Source organism: Petromyzon marinus, chromosome 48 (assembly GCF_048934315.1).
Source record: "Petromyzon marinus isolate PM22_M1 ecotype Great Lakes invasive population chromosome 48, UKy_Petmar_22M1.pri1.0, whole genome shotgun sequence".
Taxonomy (NCBI): domain Eukaryota; kingdom Metazoa; phylum Chordata; class Hyperoartia; order Petromyzontiformes; family Petromyzontidae; genus Petromyzon; species Petromyzon marinus.
The window spans coordinates 9,155,393-9,180,751 of record NC_133714.1 but is presented as its reverse complement, the minus strand read 5'-3'; the positions used below and the strand labels follow the sequence as shown (position 1 = coordinate 9,180,751).

The 25,359-nt window shown below is 54.2% G+C and overlaps 1 protein-coding gene across 1 annotated transcript in view; it reads left to right on the top strand.

Annotated features, from left to right (window-relative positions):
• LOC116952737 (NUAK family SNF1-like kinase 1) overlaps positions 1-24,910 on the top strand; it is a 30,783-nt gene extending 5,873 nt beyond the window's left edge. The window contains exons 2-8 of the mRNA XM_032972346.2: positions 5,047-5,167; positions 14,238-14,389; positions 19,456-19,521; positions 20,160-20,279; positions 20,756-20,888; positions 21,017-21,283; positions 21,712-24,910. Coding sequence (XP_032828237.2) covers positions 5,047-5,167; positions 14,238-14,389; positions 19,456-19,521; positions 20,160-20,279; positions 20,756-20,888; positions 21,017-21,283; positions 21,712-22,811 — 1,959 coding nt within the window. The 3' untranslated portion in view covers positions 22,812-24,910. The remainder of the gene's footprint in view (positions 1-5,046; positions 5,168-14,237; positions 14,390-19,455; positions 19,522-20,159; positions 20,280-20,755; positions 20,889-21,016; positions 21,284-21,711) is intronic.
• Positions 24,911-25,359: the final 449 nt, after the last annotated feature.

Below are 25,359 nucleotides of genomic sequence, written 5' to 3'. Positions count from 1 at the left end.
TGCTGCTGCCGATGGCACACTGAATGTCTAGAGGGGTCGTGAGCTTCGCTTGTGAAGTATAGAGTATTATAAAGTGTCATTGCGCCGGTACGGCACTCACAGAATGGAGGGCGCGTGTGTCCCCGCGCGCGGGACGCACTGCTGGTGAGCGTGCCACCTGGTGAGCCTCGCCCCAGCAGCCCCCTGCTGCCACCGCTGCCTCGCTCGGGGGGATCCGTCGGCACGGCTCGCCCACGTCGCGCATCCGACCCGCCGCGTGCCGGGGGCCGCCCCGTCCGGCCGGCCGAGCGGCCGCACCGCGCGCTGCCAAGCGGAGATGCCCCAGCGTCACGGCGCGGCATCTCCCGTCGCGTAGAATATCCGCTGTCGCTGAGAGGCGGGCGTCGTGGGAGGGGAGCGCGCCGACGAGAGAACGCGACCCAGGCGTGCGTGCGTTCGTGCGTGCGTGGAGCGGCGGCGAGGCGGTCGGCGCACCGCCACGCTACGAACCCGGCGAGCCGGTTTCCCGGGCCTCCACCCCCTAGGTCGACTCAACAACGATCCTCGTCGTTTTGTGGTTGTGGTGGCGTTGTTGACTCAGCCCATCATCCATCCATCCATCCCCTCCGGGGGGTGTGGGTCGATAAAGTCGGCATCGCTTTGTGGATAATTTGAACAACCGCGGTTGTCCCCGTGATTATATCTGTGCTCGCCCCCGCCGTGGGAACGTGGAATTTCCACCACCACTGTGTCCTGCAGGGATGTGCACCCGTGTAACGACAGGTCCGGACGTTTCGCTGGTAGTCGCAGCCAGCAGCAGCAGCAGCAGCATCAGGCAATCGCCACATCGATGACACCGATTTCAGGCCCAAGTCCAGACCCGATGGTTAATCGTGAACGGTGTGCTGCCCTCTAGGAACACACCACAGGTGATGTGCTGCCCTCTAGGAACACACCACAGGTGATGTGCTGCCCTCTAGGAACACACCACAGGTGGTGTGCTGCCCTCTAGGAACACACCACAGGTGGTGTGCTGCCCTCTAGGAACACACCACCGGTGGTGTGCTGCCCTCTAGGAACACACCACCGGTGGTGTGCTGCCCTCTAGGAACACACCACCGGTGGTGTGCTGTCTAGGAACACACCACCGGTGGTGTGCTGCCCTCTAGGAACACACCACCGGTGGTGTGCTGTCTAGGAACACACCACCGGTGGTGTGCTGCCCTCTAGGAACACACCACAGGTGGTGTGCTGTCTAGGAACACACCACCGGTGGTGTGCTACCCTCTAGGAACACCCCACCGGTGATGTGCTGTCTAGAAACACACCACCGGTGGTGTGCTGTCTAGGAACACACCGCAGGTGGTGTGCTGTCTAGGAACACACCACAGGTGGTGTGCTGCCCTCTAGGAACACACCACCGGTGGTGTGCTGCCCTCTAGGAACACACCACAGGTGGTGTGCTGTCTAGGAACACACCACCGGTGGTGTGCTGCCCTCTAGGAACACACCACAGGTGGTGTGCTGTCTAGGAACACACCACATGTGGTGTGCTGCCCTCTAGGAACACACCACAGGTGGTGTGCTGCCCTCTAGGAACACACCACAGGTGGTGTGCTGTCTAGGAACACACCACATGTGGTGTGCTGCCCTCTAGGAACACACCACAGGTGGTGTGCTGCCCTCTAGGAACACCCCACCGGTGGTGTGCTGTCTAGGAACACACCACAGGTGGTGTGCTGTCTAGGAACACACCACAGGTGGTGTGCTGCCCTCTAGGAACACACCACAGGTGGTGCTCTCTCTAGCAACACACCACAGGTGATGTGTTCCTAGAGGGCAGCACACCACAGGTGGTGTGCTGCCCTCTAGGAACACACCACCGGTGATGTGCTGCTGGAGCACTCACAAACGGGGCCGTGTTTGCTCATCACGTGACCACCGTATTTAATTATAATTATCCGTGCCGGGTGGAGGAGGGTGCGTACGACACAGCATATCTCACAAGGCGTTCTGACCCACTCCCACCGCTCCCCTCCATCAAAAAAAAATCATCATTATGAATGAAGCGAAGTGTTTGTGTTTAACAAGAAAAAAAAACGTGAGCTGTGTACAAAATAAAAAAAAAACATTTAGCAACTCGACACGTTTCCTAGATTGGAACCGGGATTTAAATAGCCCGGCCGAACAAGGCCCCGTTCAGCCGGGCAATTCCATTGAGAATGAATGCTGCAGAGCTTTCGCAATCCGTACACTTGATGAGGATACAACGACGGATGTTAAATTGCTAGTTTTGATTGACTCGAATCCTGTTGGGTCATCCAAATTGGATCACTGACATCGCATGATTCGCGTTGGATCATTGGCAATGGCTTCTTCACATTGTATCATTCACATTGTATCACTGATATTGGATTATTGATACTGGAACAACCGTATTTAAATCAGTCTCAGTGCATCATTGACATTGTTTCATTGACATTGAGTCATTGACATTAGAGCATTCACATTGGATCATTCATGTTGGATCGTCTCCGCAGTGCCGATGTTTAAACACCGCACCAGATACAGTACAGTACTAATGTAAGGCCCACTCGACCTAGGGGAGGCCAAATTATTGGTGATGAGTGGGAATGGAACATGAGTGCGTTAACTATTGCGCCACCGCTCCACACACACACACACAAAGGTCCCCCGTTTAGCCTTAACATATGTTTGAGGCAAGTGCTGTCGTAAAGGCCGGCATGGCACAAGAGGGGGTGGGTGACCAGCACCACAGCCGACCACCTTTGTCTCCCTAGAAGCGATGTTTATACGTTGTCCTTTTGAGGCTGAGTCGACCCAGAGGGAGGCCCATGACTGATTCAGATAATCACCACTGGTGTTCGTCGTGAGCGGGAATCGAATTCGGGTTGCCTGGTTCGTCGCACAGTGGACTAACTGCTGCTACATGACCACTCTCCACCACTCATTGACTCACCCACTCACTCAACCACTAACTCACTAACTCACCCACTCACTCGCCCACCCACACACCCACTCACTCACCCACTTACTCAACCACTCACTCACTAACTTACCCACTCACTCGCCCACCCACACACCCACTCACTCATCAATTCACCCACACATCCGTTTCACTCACCTGCTCACTCACCCACCCGCCCACTCACTCACCCACTCACTCACTCGCCCACCCACTTAATCGCCCACTCACTCACCCGCTCACTCACCCACCCACCCACTCACTCATCCACCCACTCACTCACCCAATCACTCACTCACCCACTCACTCACCCACCCACTCACTCACCCACTCACTCACTCACCCACTCACCCACCCACTCACTCACCCACTCACTCGCTCACTCACTCACTCGCCCAATCACTCACCCACCCACTCACTTGCTTGCTCACCCACTCGCTCACTGCGGGTGAGTTAGAGAGCGACCCTCACAGTCAGATTTGGCAGCCATCATATACCGCGGAGTTTCGCTTGAGACTGGGTCAAACGTAATTGGAACAATATCCATATAGTCAGAACGACAACACAGACAGTAGTCTCTGCCTCTGTTTGCAATTCACACATACACCCTGAGACTCAAACAGAAACCCACAGACTCACACAGAGACCCACAGACTATCACAGAAACCTATAGACTCTCACAGAAACCTATAGACTCGCACAGAGAGATTCATGGACTCACACAGCAACTAATAGACTCACACATATATCCATAGACTCACACAAAGACCCACAGACTCACACAGAGATCCATAGACTCTCACAGAAACCCATAGACTCACAACGAGACCCACAGACTCACACAGACCCATAACTAAAAGTAGAGGCCTATGAGGTGGATGATATCTCTGTTTACAATCCACGCGCTCGCTGTCCGTGCAGCGTCTGGAGATGCGGTCACATCCACTACAACCCCCGTCTCTCTCTCTCTCTCGCTCTATTCCTTCACAGCTTTTCAGAGGAAATAATCCGATTTTTGTGGAAGATACAGTCGAGCATTTGCTGCCACATTTGAACCGGTCATAATGACCGTACCAAGCAATGTGTGTGATCGCTGAGTGTGGCTGTGAGGGTCGCTCTCCAACTCACGCGCGGTCAGCGAGTGAGTTTGGTGGGTGGGTGAGTGAGTGGGCGAATGAATGGGTGGGTGTGTTGTTGAGTGGGTGGGTGAGTTGGTGAGTGGGTGGGTGAGTTGATGATTGGGTAAATGAGTTGGTGAGTGAGTTAGTGGGTGAGTGGGTGGGTGAGTGGGTGAATGAGTTAATGAGTATGTGGGTTAGTGGGTGGCTGGGTGAGTGAATTGGTGGGTGGGTGAGTGAGTTGTTGAGTGGGTGAGTGAGTGGCTGAGTGGGTGGTTGAATGAGTGAGTGGGTGAATGAGTGAGTGGGTTAGTGGTTGGCTGGGTGAGTGAGTTGGTGGTTGGGTGAGTGAGTTGTTGAGTGGGTGGGTAGGTGAGTGAGTGGGTGAATGAGTGAGTAGGTTAGTGGGTGGCTGGGTGAGTGAGTGGGTGAATGAGTGAGTGGGTGAGTGGGTGGCTGGGTGAGTGAATTGGTGGGTGGGTGAGTGAGTTGTTGAGTGGGTGAGTGAGTGGGTGAGTGGGTGAATGAGTGAGTGGGTGAATGAGTGAGTGGGTTAGTGGTTGGCTGGGTGAGTGAGTTGGTGGTTGGGTGAGTGAGTTGTTGAGTGGGTGGGTAGGTGAGTGAGTGGGTGAATGAGAGAGTGGGTTAGTGGGTGGCTGGGTGAGTGAGTTGGTGGGTGGGTGAGTGAATTGTTGAGTGGGTGGGTGAGTTGGTGAGGGGGTGAGTTGGTGAGTGGGTGAGTGAGTTGGTGAGTGAGTGGGTGAGTGGATGAGTGGGTGGGTGGGTGAGTGGGTGAGTTAGTGAGTGGCTGGGTAAGTCGAGCTGAAACGACGCTGACAACAATCAGGCGCTTGTTTTGGCTCCAGTCGGGTGGTGGAGGGCTCTCCTTGACGACACAATAACACCGGAGCGTTGCTGGGCGCAGGCCTACCACGTGCTGAGCGGTGCTGTGAATCGTTGCAGGTTGCCATCAAGTTCATCAGCAAAGAGAGGATCAAGAACGAGAAGGACATGTGTCAGATCCGCCGCGAGATCGAGATCATGTCGTCCCTCCACCACCCGCACATCGTCAGCATCTTCGAAGGTCGGTCCTACACGCCGCTGGAAAACCCACGCGATCACCATGACGACGATCACCATGACGACGATCACCATCATCATCAGCAGCAGCAGCAGCGGATGATGGTTTGCTATGCTCGCATCGCATAGCAACACAGCCCGACAGGGCACCCCCCCCCCCTCCCCCCCAAGTGGCAGCTGTCCCTGGCGAACAAAAACAAAGACAAATATCCCCCGTGTAGCCTTCGCAGACTGTAGGGGCAAGTGCTGTTAGCGAGCAGCACCTATGAAGGCCGGAACGGCACACGAGGGGGCGGGTGGCCAGCAAGCACGCCAGGCCGCCTTTTTGAGGCTGAGTCGACCTAGGGGAGGCCCACGATCGGCTCGGACCGCCGCGCAGACGTGCGCCGTGGCGTCACTACCCATGCACGTGCGCGTCAGCCAGACAGGCAGCCAGGCAGGAATCCAGGCAGGAAGCCAGCCAGAAATAAAAAAATAAAAACACTTTTAAAGAAAAAGTACGATCACAATCAGCTGTAAAAGGCAAAACAGAGAACTCAAGCTAATAAAAGGGGGAGACAGTAAAAACCTAAAATAGAGAAATTAAAACGTGGGCACGAGGAGACAGAGGGCACTTGGGGCGGCGGGGAATGTTTGTGCCTGACGGCACGGAGGGGCCTGGGTTCGAGCACCGACTCGGGCGCCTTTCTGTGTGGAGTTTGTGTGTTCCACAGAGTGTGTGTGTGAGAGAGAGTGTGTGTGTGTGAGTGTGTGTGTGAGAGTGTGTGTGAGTGTGTGTGTGAGTGTGTGTGTGAGTGTGTGTGTGAGAGAGTGTGTGAGTGTGTGAGAGTGTGTGAGAGTGTGTGTGAGAGTGTGTGAGTGTGTGTGAGAGTGTGTGTGAGAGTGTGTGTGAGTGTGTGTGAGAGTGTGTGAGTGTGTGTGAGAGTGTGTGTGAGTGTGTGTGTGAGTGTGTGTGAGAGTGTGTGAGTGTGTGTGAGAGTGTGTGTGAGTGTGTGTGAGTGTGTGTGAGTGTGTATGTGAGAGTGTGTGTGAGAGTGTGTGTGAGAGTGTGTGAGAGTGTGTGTGAGAGTGTGTGTGAGAGTGTGTGTGAGAGTGTGTGAGAGTATGTGTGAGAGTGTGTGTGAGAGTGTGTTCCACAGAGTGTGTGTGTGTGTGAGTGTGTGTGAGTGTGTGTGTGAGAGTGTGTGTGAGTGTGTGTGAGTGTGTGTGTGAGAGTGTGTGTGTGTGTGTGAGTGTGTGTGTGAGAGTGTGTGTGTGAGTGTGAGAGTGTGTGTGAGTGTGTGTGTGAGTGTGTGTGTGAGTGTGTGTGTGAGTGTGTGTGAGAGTGTGTGTGACTTGCCGATGACTGGTACCAGCGGTGTCAAGATCGGCCTCTGTGGAGGAGGCTCGTGAAGGATGCTACTGGGCAGTTGGAGGTAGTCGCCCTCCAACAACAACGGAGGGCGGAGGAGCGACGCTCACAACAACGAGCGGAGCGCCGGGTGGCCAAAGCACAGCAGGTTGGCACAGTAGGGGGCACAGGTGGTGCATCAGCCAGTCATCTCAGTCAGTCGACCCGTGGCACCTGGGTCTGCCCCGTGACCTCTTGCCAGCGGGCGTTCGACACTTCACGTGGCCTCAGGGTGCACATAGCCTGGCACAAGCGTCGTGGTGACGTCACCGCCACTTAGTGGCGAATGGCGGTTGTTGTTGTTGTTGAGAGTGTGTGTGAGAGTGTGTGTGAGAGTGTGTGTGAGTGTGTGTGAGGGTTTGTGTGTTCCACAGAGTGTGTGTGTGAGTGTGTAGGGGAAAAAACGGTGATCCAATCTCCGACCCCCAGGAACAGGTTTGCAGATTTTGCTGAGCATTTCTGTGAGATCCTGGGGGAGGGAAAATCCCTCAGCCAGGAAAACATCGTGGCACAAAGTGGGGATGACCCTGCTGAGGCTGCAGTGCCTCAAAAATTTGAAGAAGTCACCCCTGTGAGTGACTGGCTGAGGTGCTATCTGTTGAGGAAGTACTGAAGGCGATCTGGAGTCTGAGACCAGGAAAGGCAGCGGGCAGAGATGATCTCCCAAGCGAAATGCTGAGGGAGGGTGGCGTTTGTTTACAGACTGCCCTATATGACATCATATCAACAGTCTGGACCACTGGACGGGTTCCGCAGGATTGGAAGGATGCCCTGGTGGTCCCCCTCTTTAAAAAAGGCGACCGCACAGACTGTAACAACTACAGGGGCATCTCATTCCTCAGTGTGCCAGGAAAGGTCCTGGCAAGGATTATTCAACATCGCCTTGCCAGGCACGCTGAGGAGGGGCTTGCGGAGCCCCAATGCGGTTTCAGGAAAGGGCGGTCCTGCACAGATGCCATATTTTCTGTCCGTCTGCTACAGCAGAGGTGTAGGGAATTCCAGCAAGACCTACATCTCTGCTTTATTGACCTGGTTAAGGCCTATGATACCATCAGTAGGCCTGGGCTCTGGGTTGTTGTTCGTGCTTTTGGAGTACCTGACCCTCTGCTCACGATCATTAAGGACCTTCATGATGGTGAACGGGCCCGGGAAAAACTACGTGGCCGGGAGTCAGAGCCGTTCCCTGTACACCTTGGAGTGCGACAGGGATGTCCTCTGGCTCCCACATTATTTAACATCTACTTTGACCATGTAGTTCGTGAAGCCTTCAATAGCTGTACCGGGGGAATCTCCATTTGATACAGATATAATGGGAGGCTGATCGATGCCCAGGTGCGGTCAAGGGATGGCTCCCTATTGCTCAACCACATTATGTATGCCGATGATTTGGTAATAGCTGCTTATTCAGAGGAGGAGTTGGAAACGCTGCTGCTGAGACTGGAGCATGCCACTAAGAGATGGGGCCTTACCATCAGCCCCACCAAAACTAAGCATCTGCCTGGGTATTATGTACCATCGGACACTCCACCCCCACAACTCCCAATCGGTGATGGGGAAGTTGTGGAGAGAGTGGAGAGTTTCCCATACCTGGGCAGTGTACTTATGACCGGCTCCAGTTTAACAGCAGAGGTCTCACTCCGAATCAGTCGAGCGGCAATATCTTTCCATCAGTTGCGTAACGCTGTGTGGAAGCTACCTGGTCTGTCGCTCCGCACTAAGCTTCAGGTCTTCTCGGCCACGGTCATTCCCTCCCTTCTCTACGCTTGCGAAACGTGGACCCCCCTAATGGAACATCTTCGCCGGTTAGAAATATTTAGGCTAGTCTGCCTACGGCCCATCCTGGGTTTAACCAGGCTGGATTGTGTGAGGAGCTCAGAAATCCTTGAAAGATCTGGGCAAGGTCCCATCGGTGAGCTCCTCCGGCAGGCAAGGCTGCGTTGGCTGGGTCATGTAGCCCGCATGCCCAGCCACCGCATGCCGAAACAGCTTTTGTTCAGCCGGATCGAGGGGGCTAAACGGGCGCAGCACGGGCTAGAGAAGAGATGGAGTGACGTTGTACAGGAGGACGTGGAGCTGAGTGGACTTGCGGATGACTGATACCTGCGGTGTCAAGATCGGCCTCTGTGGAGGAGGCTTGTGAAGGACGCTACTGGGCAGTTGGAGGCAGTCGCCCTCCAACAACAACGGAGGGCGGAAGAGCGATGCTGACAACAACGAGCGGAGCGCCGGGTGGCTAAAGCACAGCAGGTTGGCACAGAAGGGGGCACAGGTGGTGCATCAGCCAGCCATCTTAGTCATCTTAGTCAGTCGACCCGTGGCACTTGGTTTGCCCCGTGACCTCCTGCCAGCGGGCGTTCGACACTTCACGTGGCCTCAAGGTGCACATGGCCTGGCACAAGCGTCGTGGTAACGTCACCGCCACTTAGTGGCGAATGGCGGTTGTTGTTAGTGTGCGTGTGATAGTGTGAGTGTGTGTGAGTGAGTGTGAGAGTGTGTGAGTGTGTGAGAGTGTGAGTTTGTGTGAGTGTGTGAGAGTGTGTGTGAGAGTGTGTGAGAGTGTGTGTGAGTGTGTGCTGTTGTTAGCGAGCACCTATGAAGACCGTCACGGCACACGATGGGGTGGATGGCCAGCACCACGCCCGGCCACCTTTGCCTCTCCAGTGGCGATGTTTACACATCGCACCAGGTACTCATTTGAGGCCGAGTCAACCTAGAGTAGGCCCACGATCGGCTCAGACAATCGTCACCGGTGATGTCGGCCGTGAGCGGGAATCGAACTCGGGTCGCCGGGTTCGTAGCGAAGCGTCGCGTTAACCACCACACGACCGCTCCCCACATCATGCATACACATACACACACGCACGCACAGCATCACACTCAACTTGGCAGGACCCTCTTTAAAAAAAAACGAGTATCGAGACTCGGGCGAGGCTTTGCTGGCAGGGTAAACAATCCGCGGTAACACGACGCGTTGACGTGCAGCAGAGACAAACAAATGGAACTGGATCTACGGGCCGGGCCAGGGAGTTGGGGGGGGGGGTTATGGCGAAACGGAATTTGGTTTGGTGAGATTAGTCAACCCATCCCTAGCCTCAATTCCACATTTTAGTTTCGGTCTTTGCAAACAACACCCACCACCACTAACCCCACCCCCCCCCCGCCACAGATATGTTTTTTAGGATATGCACGGTTGATTTTTTTTGGGGTGGTTAGGGTTGCTGGTCTGCCTTTAGTTTGTTGTGCTCCCACCGCAACCTCCGATGAGCACGGTTGGCTACGTGCGGCGCAAAAGAAGTTCAAGTTACAGTACAGCAAATACGTTCGGTTCATGCCACGTGGTAACGATCTGCGCCCAAAAGAGCTTCATAGCTCACCACGATGTCAGGGTGACAATAATAACTTACTTATCCCCGGATATTGAATGATAGGGAAACAGGCTCGTCGTGGTATCATTAACTATGTTGATTCTGGCTAAACTCTCCCCCACGATGTAGCTGCGTAGCCCGAGCTATTGATGCTTTGTTTGCTTGCATGGTCCTTGTACCGTTCACCGTTTTGGTCTATAGCCGTGGCTCTTAACCTGTACTGAAGCCCTCGCATCCCTTTGCTTCTCAATGGTATTTTTGTTAACATATGTTGGCAAACACACGGGGTTTGGTGAAACAAAGTAGTTGTGCTCACGTGGCCCGTGCTGAATTTGTCTTTCGACGATTTACATTCTAGAAAAAAAACGTGGCCACGTCTCGCACTCCCAGGTGGTGCAGCGTGCACCCCAGGTGAAGAACCACCGCTGCTTTTTCTTGTTCCTGTTCTTCTTGTTCTTCTTGTTGTTCTTGTTCTTCTTGTTCTTGTTCTTCTTCTTGTTCTTCTTGTTCTTATTGTTCTTCTTCTTGTTCTTCTTGTTCTTGTTCTTCTTGTTCTTGTTCTTCTTGTTCTTCTTGTTCTTCTTCTTGTTCTTGTTCTTGTTCTTCTTCTTGTTCTTTTTCTTCTTCTTGTTCTTGTTCTTCTTGTTCTTCTTGTTCTTGTTCTTCTTCTTGTTCTTTTTCTTCTTCTTGTTCTTGTTCTTCTTGTTCTTGTTCTTCTTCTTGTTCTTCTTCTTCTTGTTATTGTTCTCGTTCTTCTTGTTCTTCTTGTTCTTCTTCTTCTTGTTCTTCTTCTTGTTATTGTTCTCGTTCTTCTTGTTCTTCTTGTTCTTCTTGTTCTTCTTCTTGTTCTTCTTCTTGTTCTTCTTCTTGTTCTTCTTCTTGTTCTTCTTGTTCTTCTTGTTCTTCTTGTTCTTCTTGTTCTTATTCTTGTTCTTGTTCTTCTTGTTCTTGTTCTTCTTGTTCTTGTTCTTCTTGTTCTTCTTCTTGTTCTTCTTCTTGTTATTGTTCTCGTTCTTCTTGTTCTTCTTCTTGTTCTTCTTCTTGTTCTTCTTCTTGTTCTTCTTCTTCTTGTTCTTCTTCTTCTTGTTCTTCTTCTTCTTGTTCTTCTTGTTCTTCTTCTTGTTCTTCTTGTTCTTGTTCTTCTTGTTCTTCTTGTTCTTGTTCTTCTTCTTGTTCTTCTTCCTGTTCTTGTTCTTAATCTTCTTCTTGTTCTTTCCCCGCGGGTGGGCGTCGAGGAGGAGCCGTAGCCCTGGCTCAGCCAGGAGAAGGCGCCACAGCACGGTGTGGACTAATCTCCATCTGTCCCATCTGGACGGGGATACAGCGTTGCCCCCTCTCGAGCAAGGCATGGGAGGTTTTCTCCGGTTGCTCCGGTATCCTCACCCACGTGAACGATACGACTCGCCATTAGTTGGGCTGAAAACATCTGACAGATAAACACCTCCAATGTAGCGGCAGGACCCTGCAGGATAAATCAGTAAATCATTGAATGATATAAAAAAAGAGGCTTTATCCTTTCTGGCATAAATACAGGAGATGCTTTTGATTTAAAGCTTTCGTGACTGCAGGGATTCATATTCTTGGTTCTTTCGGTAAAGTCACGTAGAAGGGAAACAATAAAATAATAAAAAATATAAAACAATAAAATTCTCACGACGTTTTACACCTGATGATGATTGCTTGTGTTGCAGTCGAAACGTTGTGAGAATTTAATTGTTTTATATTTTTATTATTGTATTGTTTCCCTTCTACGTGGTGACTTTACCGAGAGAACCAAGAATACAGGAGATGCGTTACGGTGTTCAAGCACCAAATAGACACACCTGTTGCAAGTCATCACGAAGCCTGCATTCACTGCACACGCTTGTGGTAAGAGATGCCAACAAATTCGGTCCGGTAATGCGCACACACACACACACAAAACCGTCCTTGAAACTGCTTGACCTCCACCAGAAGAAGAAGATTTCACAACACCGTCCGTGTGTGATCCACCAACCCTAGCCGGCGCTGGATCGCGACAGGCGGCCACGTGCCACAACGTAGCCACCGCCGCACCGGCCGGTGTAGGGTGGTGGAGGCTCTTACGGCACGCGCAGTCCGGTGCCCAGACAATTACTGAACGTGGCCTGAGTTGGGTCGGTGCAGTTCCGTCTCGACCCTGAACGGAAGACGACTCGCTGGCAGGCTTCCCACGGCAGTGAGAGTCGCCCGGTGAAATGTCCGCCAACTGCCGCTGTTGTCGCGAGCGATCGAGCCCTGCCGAGCGTGACGGCGACTCCGCCTGCCCGCACGCACGCACTCGGCGCAGTTTTGCTGTTGAGGCACCGCGTGGACTCGGCACCTGGCCCAGCGATGCCAGGCGCCCGGGGGTGCGGCCCGCAACGATCGCCGCCTGCCACTATGCGTGGGCACCCCCAGTGGCAGCTGCCCCTGCGTGCCACAAGGTGGACTCAGCACCTGCTGGGTGGCTGGGTGGGCCCTCCCGGGTGGGCCCTCCCTCCCTACCCCAGATCGTGGGAGGGTGGTGCTGTTTGACCATACTTCACCACGCCGGTCGGTGAGGGTTTGGGGTGCGTTACCCATGCAGGGCCCGGCTCGCCGATGTTAGCGACGCAGCAGTTAGGGGTTGTCTGTCATCGCCCTCAGCTGCACAAACAAGTGTGGCCCCGTTAGCAGCCTATAGCAGCTGTTATGCACGGCGGTCGCCAATGCAGGTGGCTATGGGGGCGTCCATAAATGACGTCACGCACCTAGGGGAGGGGGAGGTCAGACATTGTGACGATGTGTGACGAGGGGGGGGGGGGGTTAGACAACACGTTCTACTTAATTAAATATATTTGTAAATAAATGTTTTCTCCTACAACATCAGAGTGCAGCGCCACATTAAATACGCACTACAATGACAATAGTTTAAAGCGATTTGAAGCACGTTTTATTTTCAAAATGGAAATATGTTTTTGGTATGGGGGGGGGAGAGCTTTGTGACGTCATATTTGAGTTGGGGGGGGTGGGTGGTCTGACTTTTTGTGACGCCTTGTGACGAAGGGGAGGGGAGGGGGGTCAAAAATCCTCCAAAGTCGCGTGACGTCATTTATGGACGGCCCCGATCCGGACTCGACGCCTGGCGGGCTTCCGCGTTCCAGGCGAGGTCACGGCCCCCCACCCCCCGTAAGCGTTCTCAGGACACGTGACAGGAGGACTGCTCCGGATTCCACTTCGTTGAGTGTCCCAGCGGCACAGATTTGACCTCCAGAAGCGAATGCCAACAGAAGTCCCGGTTTTCAAAATCATCGTCAGCCATGGTCAATCCACTGCTGGATTAAGAAGGCATTCCCAATCCTTGTCACTGCTATGATACAGCATCACGTGATTGTGCCTGGAGCGTGCACTCTGTGTGCTGTGTGTGTGTACTTACTGTGTGTATGTATGTGTTGTGTGTGTGTACTTACTGTGTGTATGTATGTGTTGTGTTCTGTGTACTTACTGTGTGTATGTACGTGTAGTGTGTGTGTGTACTTACTGTGTGTATGTATGTGTAGTGTGTGTGTGTACTTACTGTGTGTATGTACGTGTTGTGTTCTGTGTACTTACTGTGTGTATGTACGTGTTGTGTTGTGTGTACTTACTGTGTGTATGTATGTGTTGTGTTCTGTGTGTGTACTTACTGTGTGTATGTACGTGTTGTGTTGTGTGTGTGTACTTACTGTGTGTATGTATGTGTTGTGTGTGTGTGTGTACTTACTGTGTGTATGTACGTGTTGTGTGTGTACTTACTGTGTGTATGTACGTGTTGTGTTGTGTGTGTGTACTTACTGTGTGTATGTACGTGTTGTGTGTGTGTGTACTTACTGTGTGTATGTACGTGTTGTGTGTGTGTACTTACTGTGTGTATGTACGTGTTGTGTGTGTGTGTGTACTTACTGTGTGTATGTACGTGTTGTGTGTGTGTGTACTTACTGTGTGTATGTACGTGTTGTGTTGTGTGTGTGTGTACTTACTGTGTGTATGTACGTGTTGTGTGTGTGTGTACTTACTGGGTGTATGTACGTGTTGTGTTGTGTGTGTGTGTACTTACTGTGTGTATGTACGTGTTGTGTGTGTGTACTTATTCTCATCTCCCTCCACTCCCCTCCACGCTCTCTCCTACCCCTCTCATCTCACTCCACTCCCCTCCACGCACTCTCCTACCTCTCCCCTCTCATCTCACTCTACTCCCCTCCACGCTCTCTCCTACCTCTCCCCTCTCATCTCACTCCACTCCCCTCCACGCTCTCTCCTACCTCTCCCTCTCATCTTCACTTGCCCTCTCGCCCCCCCAGTGTTCGAGAACAAGGACAAGATGGTGATCGTGATGGAGCTGGCGAGCCACGGGGAGCTCTTTGACTACCTCAACGCCCACCGGCCGCTCCGCGAGACGGAAGCTCGCCGACTCTTCCGTCAGATCGTCTCCGCCGTGCATCACTGCCACAAGGTAACCCCCCCGCCCACCCCTCCTTCCTTCACCTCCCCTCCTTTTTGAACATACTTCACCATCGCCTGCCGAGCGATGGAGTTCAGAATCCTCGTCGTTTCGTTGGCGATGGTGGCGTCGTTCCACAAAGTGATCCTTGTTGCATCGACCGCCAGAGTGGACGATCGGATGGATGATGAGTCGGCGATCGGAATGAGGATCTGTGTATTTATACTGCACGTAGGAATCCGATGAGCTCTGAAGCTCTTCATCACAGACGTCCAGTAGGGGCACGGGCCGAATAACGTCACAACAAACAAACGACACGAAAACCAACACAACGGGAGTGCAAAGTACAAGAGAGTTGAACAAATCACCCCAAAACTCACGAAACAAACGCAACGACAACTCAACCTTGTTTGGTTCTTTCGGTAAAGTCACGTAGAATGAGAATAAAATAATAAATTGATAAAATAAAATAACACAATAATATTCTCACGACGTTTCGGCCACAACACAAGCGGCCTTCATCAGGTGAAGGGACGAGACTGTCTGGAGCTCCAGCGCTGTCCTCCAGACAGTCTCGTCCCTTCACCTGATGAAGGCCGCTTGTGTTGTGGCCGAAACGTCGTGAGAATATTATTGTGTTATTTTATTTTATCAATTTATTATTTTATTCTCATTCTACGTGGTGGTGACTTTACCAAAAGAACCAAAGAAGATGAATCCTTGCAGTCACGAAAGCTTTAAATCGACAACTCCACCGTCCCCATCCTGCCGAGGCAAAGCCCACTGACGTGCGAACGCGCTTTTCAGACGTGACCTGGCCACAAGCGAGGAGCACTTGCCCCCCCCCCCCCCCCCAACCAGTCTGCGAACGCTACGCTGGAGAACCTTTGTCTGTGTCTGTGTCGTCAGCCGGCAGGGATCGTTGGCGTCGTTTGTGCCGCTCCGCAAGCCCCGGAGGGGGGGCTTGCGGAGGCATTCCGCGTGTCAGCACCTGCCCGCGTGGCGGAGGCGAGGCCGCGGCCGCTCCCGGGGGAAACGTTGGGCCAACGTTGGGCCAACGTTTACAACCGCACGCAAACGTTGGGCCAACGTTGGGCCAACGTCGAGCCAACGTTTCCAACCGACGTTGGCACTACGCACTCGCCTGCCTCTCTCATCTGATCTCGCTCAACTTCATCTCCCCACACCACCCCACTCACGTCTCATGCACAAACCACTGCACTGCATTTTGAGAATTTTTATTGTTTTATATATATTTTATTATTTTATTGTTTCCCTTCACTGCGCTGCATGTCAAGACAACACACTTGCTCAGCCACCCACTCATTTATTCAACCACCCACTAACTCACTCACCCACCCACCAACTCACCCACCCACTCATTTATTCAACCACCCACTGACTCACCCACCCACCAGCTCACCCACCCACTAATTTATTCAACCACCCACTAACTCACTCACCCACCCACCAACTCACCCACCCACTCATGTATTCAATCACCCACTGACTCACCCACCCACCCACCAATTCACCCACCCACTCATTTATTCAACCACCCACTCACCCACCCACCAGCTCACCCACCCACTCATTTATCCAACCACCCACTAACTCACTCACCCACCCACCAACTCACCCACCCACTCATTTATTCAATCACCCACTAACTCACTCACCCACCCACCAACTCACCCACTCATTTATTCAACCACCCACTAACTCACTCGCCCACCCACCAATTCACCCACCCACTTCACTCACCCACCCACACACCACACTGTCCACATTCTGCAATGCCCTGGCATCGCCCCGCTGTAATCACCTCGACTTCCTACTTACAATCAGCGTACTCTCTCATCGTCTGGCACCACTTCGTCGAGTGCTGCTTGTCGCTGGCCGCTTGATACATCGGGCTTTAACGGGGGGTTATTGCTCAGCAACCGTTAGCATTGTTGCACCTACGGTGCGACCAGATCGAGCGATGCACGCGGCATTTCTTGAACTCGTTCGACCGAAACTTTCGCCGCCGGTGCGGCAGAAGTCCCGAACGAGAATGTGGGGAGTGGTTGCCGCCGCTGGATTCCAGCGCCCAGCGAGCAACGCACTCGGCTCGCGACTCACGAAGGCTGCGTGGGACGTGCGTATATGCGTCTGTACGTATGTGCGTCTGTACGTATGTGCGTCTGTACGTATGTACGTCTGTACGTATGTGCGTCTGTACGTCTGTACGTATGTGCGTCTGTACGTCTGTACGTCTGTACGTATGTGCGTCTGTACGTCTGTACGTATGTGCGTCTGTACGTATGTACGTATGTGCGTCTGTACGTATGTATGTACGCATGTACTATGTACGTATGTACGCATGTACGTCTGCACGTATGTGCGTCTGTACGTCTGTACGTCTGTACGTATGTGCGTCTGTACGTCTGTACGTATGTGCGTCTGTACGTCTGTACATATGTGCGTCTGTACGTATGTACGTCTGTACGCATGTACTATGTACGTATGTACGCATGTGCGTATGTACGTCTGTACGTATGTACGTATGCACGCATGTACGTCTGTACGCATGTTGAACTTCTTTCGCACCATACGTAGCCAACCGTGCATTGAGATGATTAAAGTCGCTTTGTTGAGCTGTCATTTGTGGCCAGGTCGCTTCTGAAAAATAAGTTAATAACTCAGTGGGCGAGCAGCACCTAATGAAGACCGGTAAGACGCACGAGGGGGTGGGTGGCCAGCACCACGCCCGGCCGCCTTTGTCTCCCCAGTGGCGATGTTTACACATCGCACCAGGTACTCATTCGAGACCTGAATCGACCTAGGGGAGTCGCAGTACCGATTCAGATAATCGTCACTGGGTGTTGGCCTTGAGAGGGAATTCAACTCGGGCGGCCGGGTTCGCAGCGCTGCTAACCGCTGCACAACTGAGACTATCAACTCACTACGCTTGAGAACCCAGTTTAACCACAGCTCAGAGTATACAAGTCTATGGGTCTCTGTGTAAGTCCATGGATCTCTATGTGAGTCTGTGGGTGTGTAAGTCTATGGGTCTATGTGTGTAAGTGTGTGGGCCTCTATGTGATTCTGTGGGTCTCTGTGTGTGTCTATGGGTCTCTATATGATTATGTGGGTCTTTGTGTGTGTCTATGGGTCTCTATGTGAGTCTGTGGGTCTCTGTGTGTGTCTATGGCTCTCTATATGATTATATGGGTCTCTGTGTAAGTCCATGGATCTCTATGTGAGTCTGTGGGTGTGTAAGTCTATATGGGTCTATGTGTAAGTGTGTGGGTCTCTGTGATTCTGTGTGTCTCTGTGTGTGTCTATGGGTCTCTGTGTGTCTATGGGTCTCTATGTGATTCTGTGGATCTCTGTGTGTGTCTATGGGTCTCAAGGTGAGTTTGTGGATGTGTACGTCTATGGCTCTATGTGTGGGTCTCTGTGTGTGTGTGTCTATGGGTCTCTGTGTCAGTCATTGGTGACCACCAAATCACTGCGCTCGAGAACCCGGTTTAATCACTGTGGTTATTTTATTCATCATACTCTAAAAATACTTCCACAGTCTGCCTTTAACATTTGTTTATGTAACGTGTGCTTTACATTTTAATAATCACCCTAAATACCAGACTCCTCACCGCAATGGTTAAAAAAACACTCGGATAATGGAATCGGCCCAACGGAGGAATGTAAGGCCCTCTTAAAAACGTCGGGTTGAGACTCAGCGAGCCAGCCTCCCTTGGGTTGGGCACTGTCGCAATGATTTGGCCAATGTGTTTCTTTATTGTGAAACACTCCACCACGTTAATCGCCGATTGTTATTATCGTGTCAGCTCAATCCAACCACCCAACCACTCACCCATCCGTCCACTCACCCCCACAAACTCACCCACCCATCCACTCACCCACTCATTCACTCACTCATCCACCCACCAACTCATTCACCCCCCGACCCACTCACTCACCCACTTACTCACGCACTCATTCACTTACTCATTCACCCACCAAGTCATTCACCCCCGACCCACTCACTCACCCACCCACTTACCCACTCTCCCATTCACCCACTCACCCACACATTCATTCACCCACTCACCCACCCGCAAAGACAAAGATCCCACGTACAGCCTGAACATACTGTTGGGGAAAGCGCTGTTTAAGTGAGCACTTACGAAGGCTGGCACGGCACACGCGAGGGGGTGGCTGGCCAACACCGCGGCCGGCCGCCTTTGTCTCCACAGTGGCGATGTTTACACATTGCACAGGGCACTCATTTGAGGCTGAGTCGACCTAGGAGAGTCTCAGGACCGGTTCAGATAATCGTCACCGGTGTTGGCCGTGAGCGGGAATCGAACCCGGGTAACACCGGGTTTGTAGCGCAGCGTGGCGCTCGCCACCACACTACCGCTCTTCTTCATAGCATACGCACACACATGCACGCTTTGTGCTGTTGTTGTTCATGCGCAGCGTGTCGTTGAGTCATTGTTGTTGGCTGTGCTTGTACACCACTGCACACGCAGCAGCAGAGGCAACGCGTCGCTCCGTTTTATTTGTCTTCATTGTTTCAATGTAAACCTACGGTCGTGCATTTCACTTTCAGACTTACGGCCGGAGACGAATTGTTCGCGGCCAATCCTGCGTCCCCACATTGCCGCGTGGTCTAGCGTAGGGCAACCCCAGTGGCAGCTGTCACTGCGTGATACCAGGTGGACTCGGCACCCGGCGCTCTGAACGGGCATCAGTCTGCCAGTAGGGGAGGGCGGCGACGATTCGCTGCTGCGTGGTCTCGCCTAGGGCACCCCCGGTGGCAGCTGTCCCTGTGAACACTTGACCCGTGACACCGGCACGCAATGGCCTACCCGTCTAGAGTTGACGTCACGGGACCTCAGCTTCCGCTGTGAGTGAAGTGGAAGCAGCCGAGTAGAGTTTGTACGGCTGGACTCACCGCAGAGACGCGCAGACTCACACCGAGACCCACAGACCTGCACGGCAGACCCTGACAGTCTCGGACCGTCAGCTGTTCAGAAGCTGCGGAGGGTTCCCCTGAATCCTGGTCCGTCCTCTCGTTGTCTCGGCAGAGCGGCGTCGTGCACAGAGACCTGAAGCTGGAGAACATCCTCCTGGACGAGAGCGGCAACATCAAGGTGCAGAGGGGCGAGGGGCAGCCCTCACTCCACTGGGCACTGCACGCTCGCTCCTGGTGCAAGCGTCCCGCAAGCCCCTCTAGGGAGTTCATCGCAGCAGCAGCAGCATTGCCAATGGCTGAACACGAGCAAAAAACGTCTGGACCGGTTTAGACGTTCCGTGTGTTTCACCGTCAGCAGAGTGACGCTTTGCTTGATGCATTGCTGGTGAACTGCCAGACGTTCATGGGCAAGGACCGGATCGTTATGCGTGTATGTCGGTTGAACTTCTTTCGCACCGTACGTAGCCAACCTGCGTTAATTTTGGAGGTGTGGTTTTGGAAACAGACTAATCACACAAAAAAAGCAGTCCTAAGGACATAAGTTCATCAATCTCGATGATTGTTTAAAAGCGCACAGCTCCAGCGGCCTCCTAATTTAGGAACAGAAGAGCGTTCCAGACGGCCGCAGAAGCGCATCTGAAAGCGCGCGATGCGGTGGCCATCTTTGTTCGATGGCCGGCCAAAAATCCGTTGCTGCTGCTTTGGGGATGAAAGCTGCGTCGAGGTTGAATAATTAATGAAGCTCTTGAATAATTAATGATTACGAATGATGATTATGAATAATTAATGATGATTATGATTACTCGTCCATTTCAGATTGCCGACTTTGGTTTGTCCAATCTGTACGCGCACGACCGCTATCTGAGCACGTTTTGTGGAAGTCCTCTCTACGCATCGCCCGAAATCATTAACGGACGGCCTTACCGGGGCCCCGAGGTACGCCCCCCCCCCCACAGCCCCCCACCCTCCCTCCACTCATCCCACCACTACTCCCCCACCCAAAATATTCTCACTCATCCATTCATTAATTTACCAAGTCACTCAGTAACTCAGTAACTCGCTCACCCACCTAGCCAAGACCCTTTACCACGACCCTGGCCATGACCATGACCCTGACCATGACCCCGACCGTGGGACTGGCCGTGACCCCGACCATGACCCTGACCACGACCCTAGCCATGACCTTGACCACGACCCTCACCCCGACCATGACCCTGGCCGCGACCCTGACCACGACCCTGACCACGACCCTGACCACGACCCTGGCCATAACCCTAACCGCGATCCTAACCAAAACACCGGCCACGACCCTGACCGCGACCCTGACCACGACCCCGACCGCGCCCCTGACTGCGACCCTGACCGTGACCCTGACCGCGACCCTGACCGCGACCCTGACCGCGGTGCTGCAGGTGGACAGCTGGGCGCTGGGCGTGCTGCTCTACGCCATCGTCTACGGGGCCATGCCCTTCGACGGCCACCAGCCGGGGGCCCTCGTACGGCAGATCTCAGCGGCGCGCTACCAGCAGCCCACACGGCCCTCTGGTGAGTGGCCTCCAGCCTCGCTCCACCCTTAGCAGCGTCCACCCCTCGCCCTCGCTCCACCCCCCATCAGTTCACCCCTAACCCCACGCCCTCACGCCTGTAACCCGTCTCCCCCCGCCCCCCCGTAGAGGCGAGTGAGCTCATCTCGCGCCTGCTGGTCGCGAGCCCCGAGCACCGCGCCTCGTCGCAGGCGGCCGCGCACCACCGCTGGGTGAACTGGGGCTACCGCCGGTGCGCCTGCGGCTGCCTGGGACCCCCCGGGGGGCCCACGCAAGCGCGGGGCCCCCCGGCGAGGGCGGCAGAGGCGGCCCCCCGGAGAGCGGAGCCGGCTCCTGCTGCTGCTGCTGCTGCTCCCGCTGCCCCTGTTCCGCCTGCGTCTCGTAGGTTCAACGGAGGTGAGCGGGCGGGTCAGTTGGCGAGCGAGTGTTTGCGTGAGGGGGCGAGTGTGGGAGTGAGTGAGTGAGTGGGTGGGCGAGCAAGCGAGTGAGTGAGTGGACAGGCGAGTGTGTGAGAGAGTGAGCGAGTGTGTGAGTGAGTGAGTGAGCGGGCGAGCAATCGAATGAGTGAATGGCCAGGCGAGTGTGTGAGAGAGTGAGTGAGCGAGTGAGTGAGTGAGTGGGCGAGCAAGCGAGTGAGTTGACAGGCGAGTGTGTGAGAGAGTGAGTGAGCGAGCGAGTGTGTGAGAGAGTGAGTGAGCGAGCGAGTGAGTGTATGAGTGAGTGAATGGACGGGCGGGCGGGCGGGCGCGCGAGTGATCTCGTGAATGAGCAAAATGAGTTGGCGAGTGAGCGACTGCGCTCTCTCTCCCTCTCTCTCCCTGCAGCTCTGCGACAGAAGCTGGAGATGTTCAACGCTCTCATCTCGGAGCGCAAGACGTTGGACTTCCCCAAGACGCTGTACAAGTCGCGCAAGCAGCACGACATGACGTCCCACCAGCACTGCGGGCCGCATCCCACCGCTACCACCGGCACCGCCACCGCAACCACCACCGCCGCAGCCACCGCCGGCACATCCGAAAACCCAGCCGGGATCCTCAAACCCAGCGCTTGTTGCAACAAAAACAGCAACAACAGCGGCACCGCCACAACCACCACCACCACCACGACGACGACGACCGGCAGCAGGTTCAGCTTCATCAAGAAGGCCGGGGCGGCCGAGAGGGTGCGCGCCCTGCGGCAACCTCCGGCGGCCGCAGCCGCGGGGCCCGAGCGGCCGATGCCGCACAAGAGCATCCTAAAGCAGTCGGCCCAGCGCGAGTCCGGCTACTACTCGTCGCCCGAGCGCTGGGCGTCGCTCGACGCTCTCCACGGCGGCGGCGACGGCGGCGACGCCGCGGCGTCGCCGCCGCCGCGGCCGTCGTCGTCGCCGTCCGACGCCGGCCGCGGGCCTCCGCCGCCCCCGTCGGCGTCCGTTCCCGACCTCCCGTCCGCCGTGTCGGACGCCGACGAGGGGGGGCGGCCGTGCCGGCCGAAGGGCATCCTCAAGAACGGGGGGCGCTTCTCGGCAAGACCCGGCGCGACGGCGCCGGAGGGCGACGTCGCCGGGCGCCGGGCGCCCTTCGCGCGCAGCAGCGAGAGCGTCCTGCTGGACGGAGCGGCTCCGACGGAGCCGCCGGGGGCGCCGAGGTCGCCGGAGGCGCCGGCGCGCGGCCACGGCACCGCGGGCTCCGGGTGCCGCCGGTGGGCCGGCCGGCGGTCGCGCCGGCAGCCCGCGGCGGCGGCGGCGATGAGAGGGGCGCGGTCCGTGGGGGACCTGTCGGAGAGGGCCGAGGAGGAGGAGGCCCCGGGGTTGGCCCAGAGCCGGTGCTACGGGGCGGCGGGCGTGGCCGACAGCTGCCTCTCGGCGCTGGCGAACCTGGAGGACGTGACGGACGAGTACAAGCGCGCCGTCGGCGGCCCGCGAGGGGACGCGGCCGTGGCGTGAGACGGGGGGGGTGGGGCGGGGAGCGCAGGGCCCCCCCGAAGGACCCCCCGAAATGTTAAGCAGCCAGCAACGAACAGCACTGCAGGGATGTAACTAACTGAACGTTTGGCGGAAGGCATTAAATGTCGCGGTGCGAGCGGTTGGCGGATCGATGGCGCTAATGAACGCCAGGGGCACCGCCTCCTCCTTGCTGTCCCGCCGAGCCCAGGGAACTGGAGATGCAACAGATGGACATTAGCCCACACTTTGCTGTGTCGCCTTCTTCCGTCCAGCGAGTGGATTGTGCCGCTGGCCGTGGTCTAGAACGGATGCAACCGGGGTCTCCTCAGGTCTACTTATATGACATCAACAAATGTTTAATTCGCGAGTGATTTTTTTTTAAAAAATATACAAATTCACCGCTGGGTATAGCGACCGCGTGTAGCGAGACGTGAGTGTTTACTATTTTTCGTTTTCATTTCACGAGTTGAGGCCCCACTGAGCTACGTAGCTCTTTGTCAGAAGCGACCTGGCAAACAATTGATAGCTCAATGAAGTGGCTCGTCATCATCACGTGGGCATTTATGGCGGCCAAACACTCTAAACGCGTGATGATGTTGATTCTAAATGTGGAGGGGAAAACCGGAGGACCCGGAGAAAAATCCACGCGACCACTGGGAGAGAGAGAGAGAGGCACGCAAACTGCAAATATACAGCAGCAGCAGCAGCAGGCGTCGGGGTCGTGATCGAACCCACGTGCTCCTGTGTACCCGGAGAGGTAGTGAACATCTCGGTGCTGTCAGCGCCACGGGCGCGTCTCTTGCCTGCGACAATCAAGAGCGTGGCGCGTGCACGCTCAGGGGGCACGCTCACGTTTACAAAAAGTCCGCGGAGGGAGTTGCGATCGTTGAGGATGGAGACTCGATGGGTGGAGGCGGCAGATTCCCGCCACGCGCACAGGCGTAGAGGGTATAGGTTCGCATCCCAGCGAGGGGGATATTGTGTACACACCATCGACACTATCTTTATCATCATCATCGTATGTTCTCATCTTCATCAACACCTATAATCACATCATCATCATCATCACCACCGCCGTCGTTTTCTTTGTAACTTTTTGCATGACTTTCATAATTATGGGTATCATCAGCACCACCGTTGTGATCGTCATCTTAAATCTTCATTACCATCACCATCAACGCCATTTTAAATACCGTCATCACCGAGGTTATCATCATCGCCATCATCATCATCACCACCACCGCCATCATCATTATCACCACCACTACCATCATCACCACCACCACCAACGTTATCACCATCACTACCATCATCACCACCACCATCATTATCACCACCACTACCATCATCACCACCGCCATCATCATCATCACCACCACTACCATCACCACCACCATCATTATCACCACCACTACCATCATCACCACCACCATCATCACCACCACTACCATCATCACCACCACCACCATCATTATCACCACCACCATCATTATCACCACCACCACCATCACCATCTTCCCCTGGGTCGGTAAGGAGCTACTCCTGCTGCAGTACCTCAACCTTGGCGGACGCATCCATCGATAAATAAACCGTGATACGGATGTGCCGGTCCTTGTCATGGGAATGTGGAATCTCCAGCACTGCCAACGGAGATGAGCGACTGCCGCTTCCGCCTTCAAGATGGCGGGGGGCCTCTGTGAAGCCCTTTGACGCCAACGCTTTGAGATGAGATTGAGTCGCGAGCTGATCATCGGAACGAAAAACCCGCTGGGCTGTGCCATGGAATCTACGGAGCGAGGCGTCTTCAGCCATACGTGATGATGATGATGATACTGGCTTGGTAGCCCAAGTATTTCTTAATTAGTACCTTTGTTGTTATTGGTAATGGTATTACGATCAAACGTCGGGATTCCAGAGCATTGCCCACGGCTAAGTTAAAACATTTCATTTGGAATGAATGTGCGCTGGTCTGCATTGGGGGAATGTCTCCTACGGATGCTAAATGAGATATTGTCCGACCAATGTTTCTGTTCAACGGTATCGTACAGTATTTTTAAAATTTGTTTTTGTACAATAAATGGCAATTATCTGAAAGCGATCGTGACGCCGTCATTCCTATTCACTTGGTAACCTCTCTTTAACGACGTGACTTCACCGAAATAACCAGAGTATCTCTGTCAGCTACAGCCTCCCGTAAACCACGTGGCTTCCGTGTGGCCACCCCCACTGAGCCCCTCCAATCTCGTCGACAGATCTCTCTATCTTTCTCGTAACTTTCATCGCCGGTAAAACAAACACAAAAACGCGAAAAAGTACTATGAAGATGGCCCATTGCTCGAAACGTCACCTACTATAAATCTCGTTAGTAAAAAGGCCAGACACCACCACCATCACCACCACCATCACCACCAACACCACCACCAGAGCCTGACTCTGCTGATGAGACACTGAATGTCAAAACCGGTCCTTGGCTGTAAGATTGAAAGGTGCCCCCTTCATCATCATGTTCCAGGAATTGACAGCGGTCGCGAAATTCAATGGCGTTGTT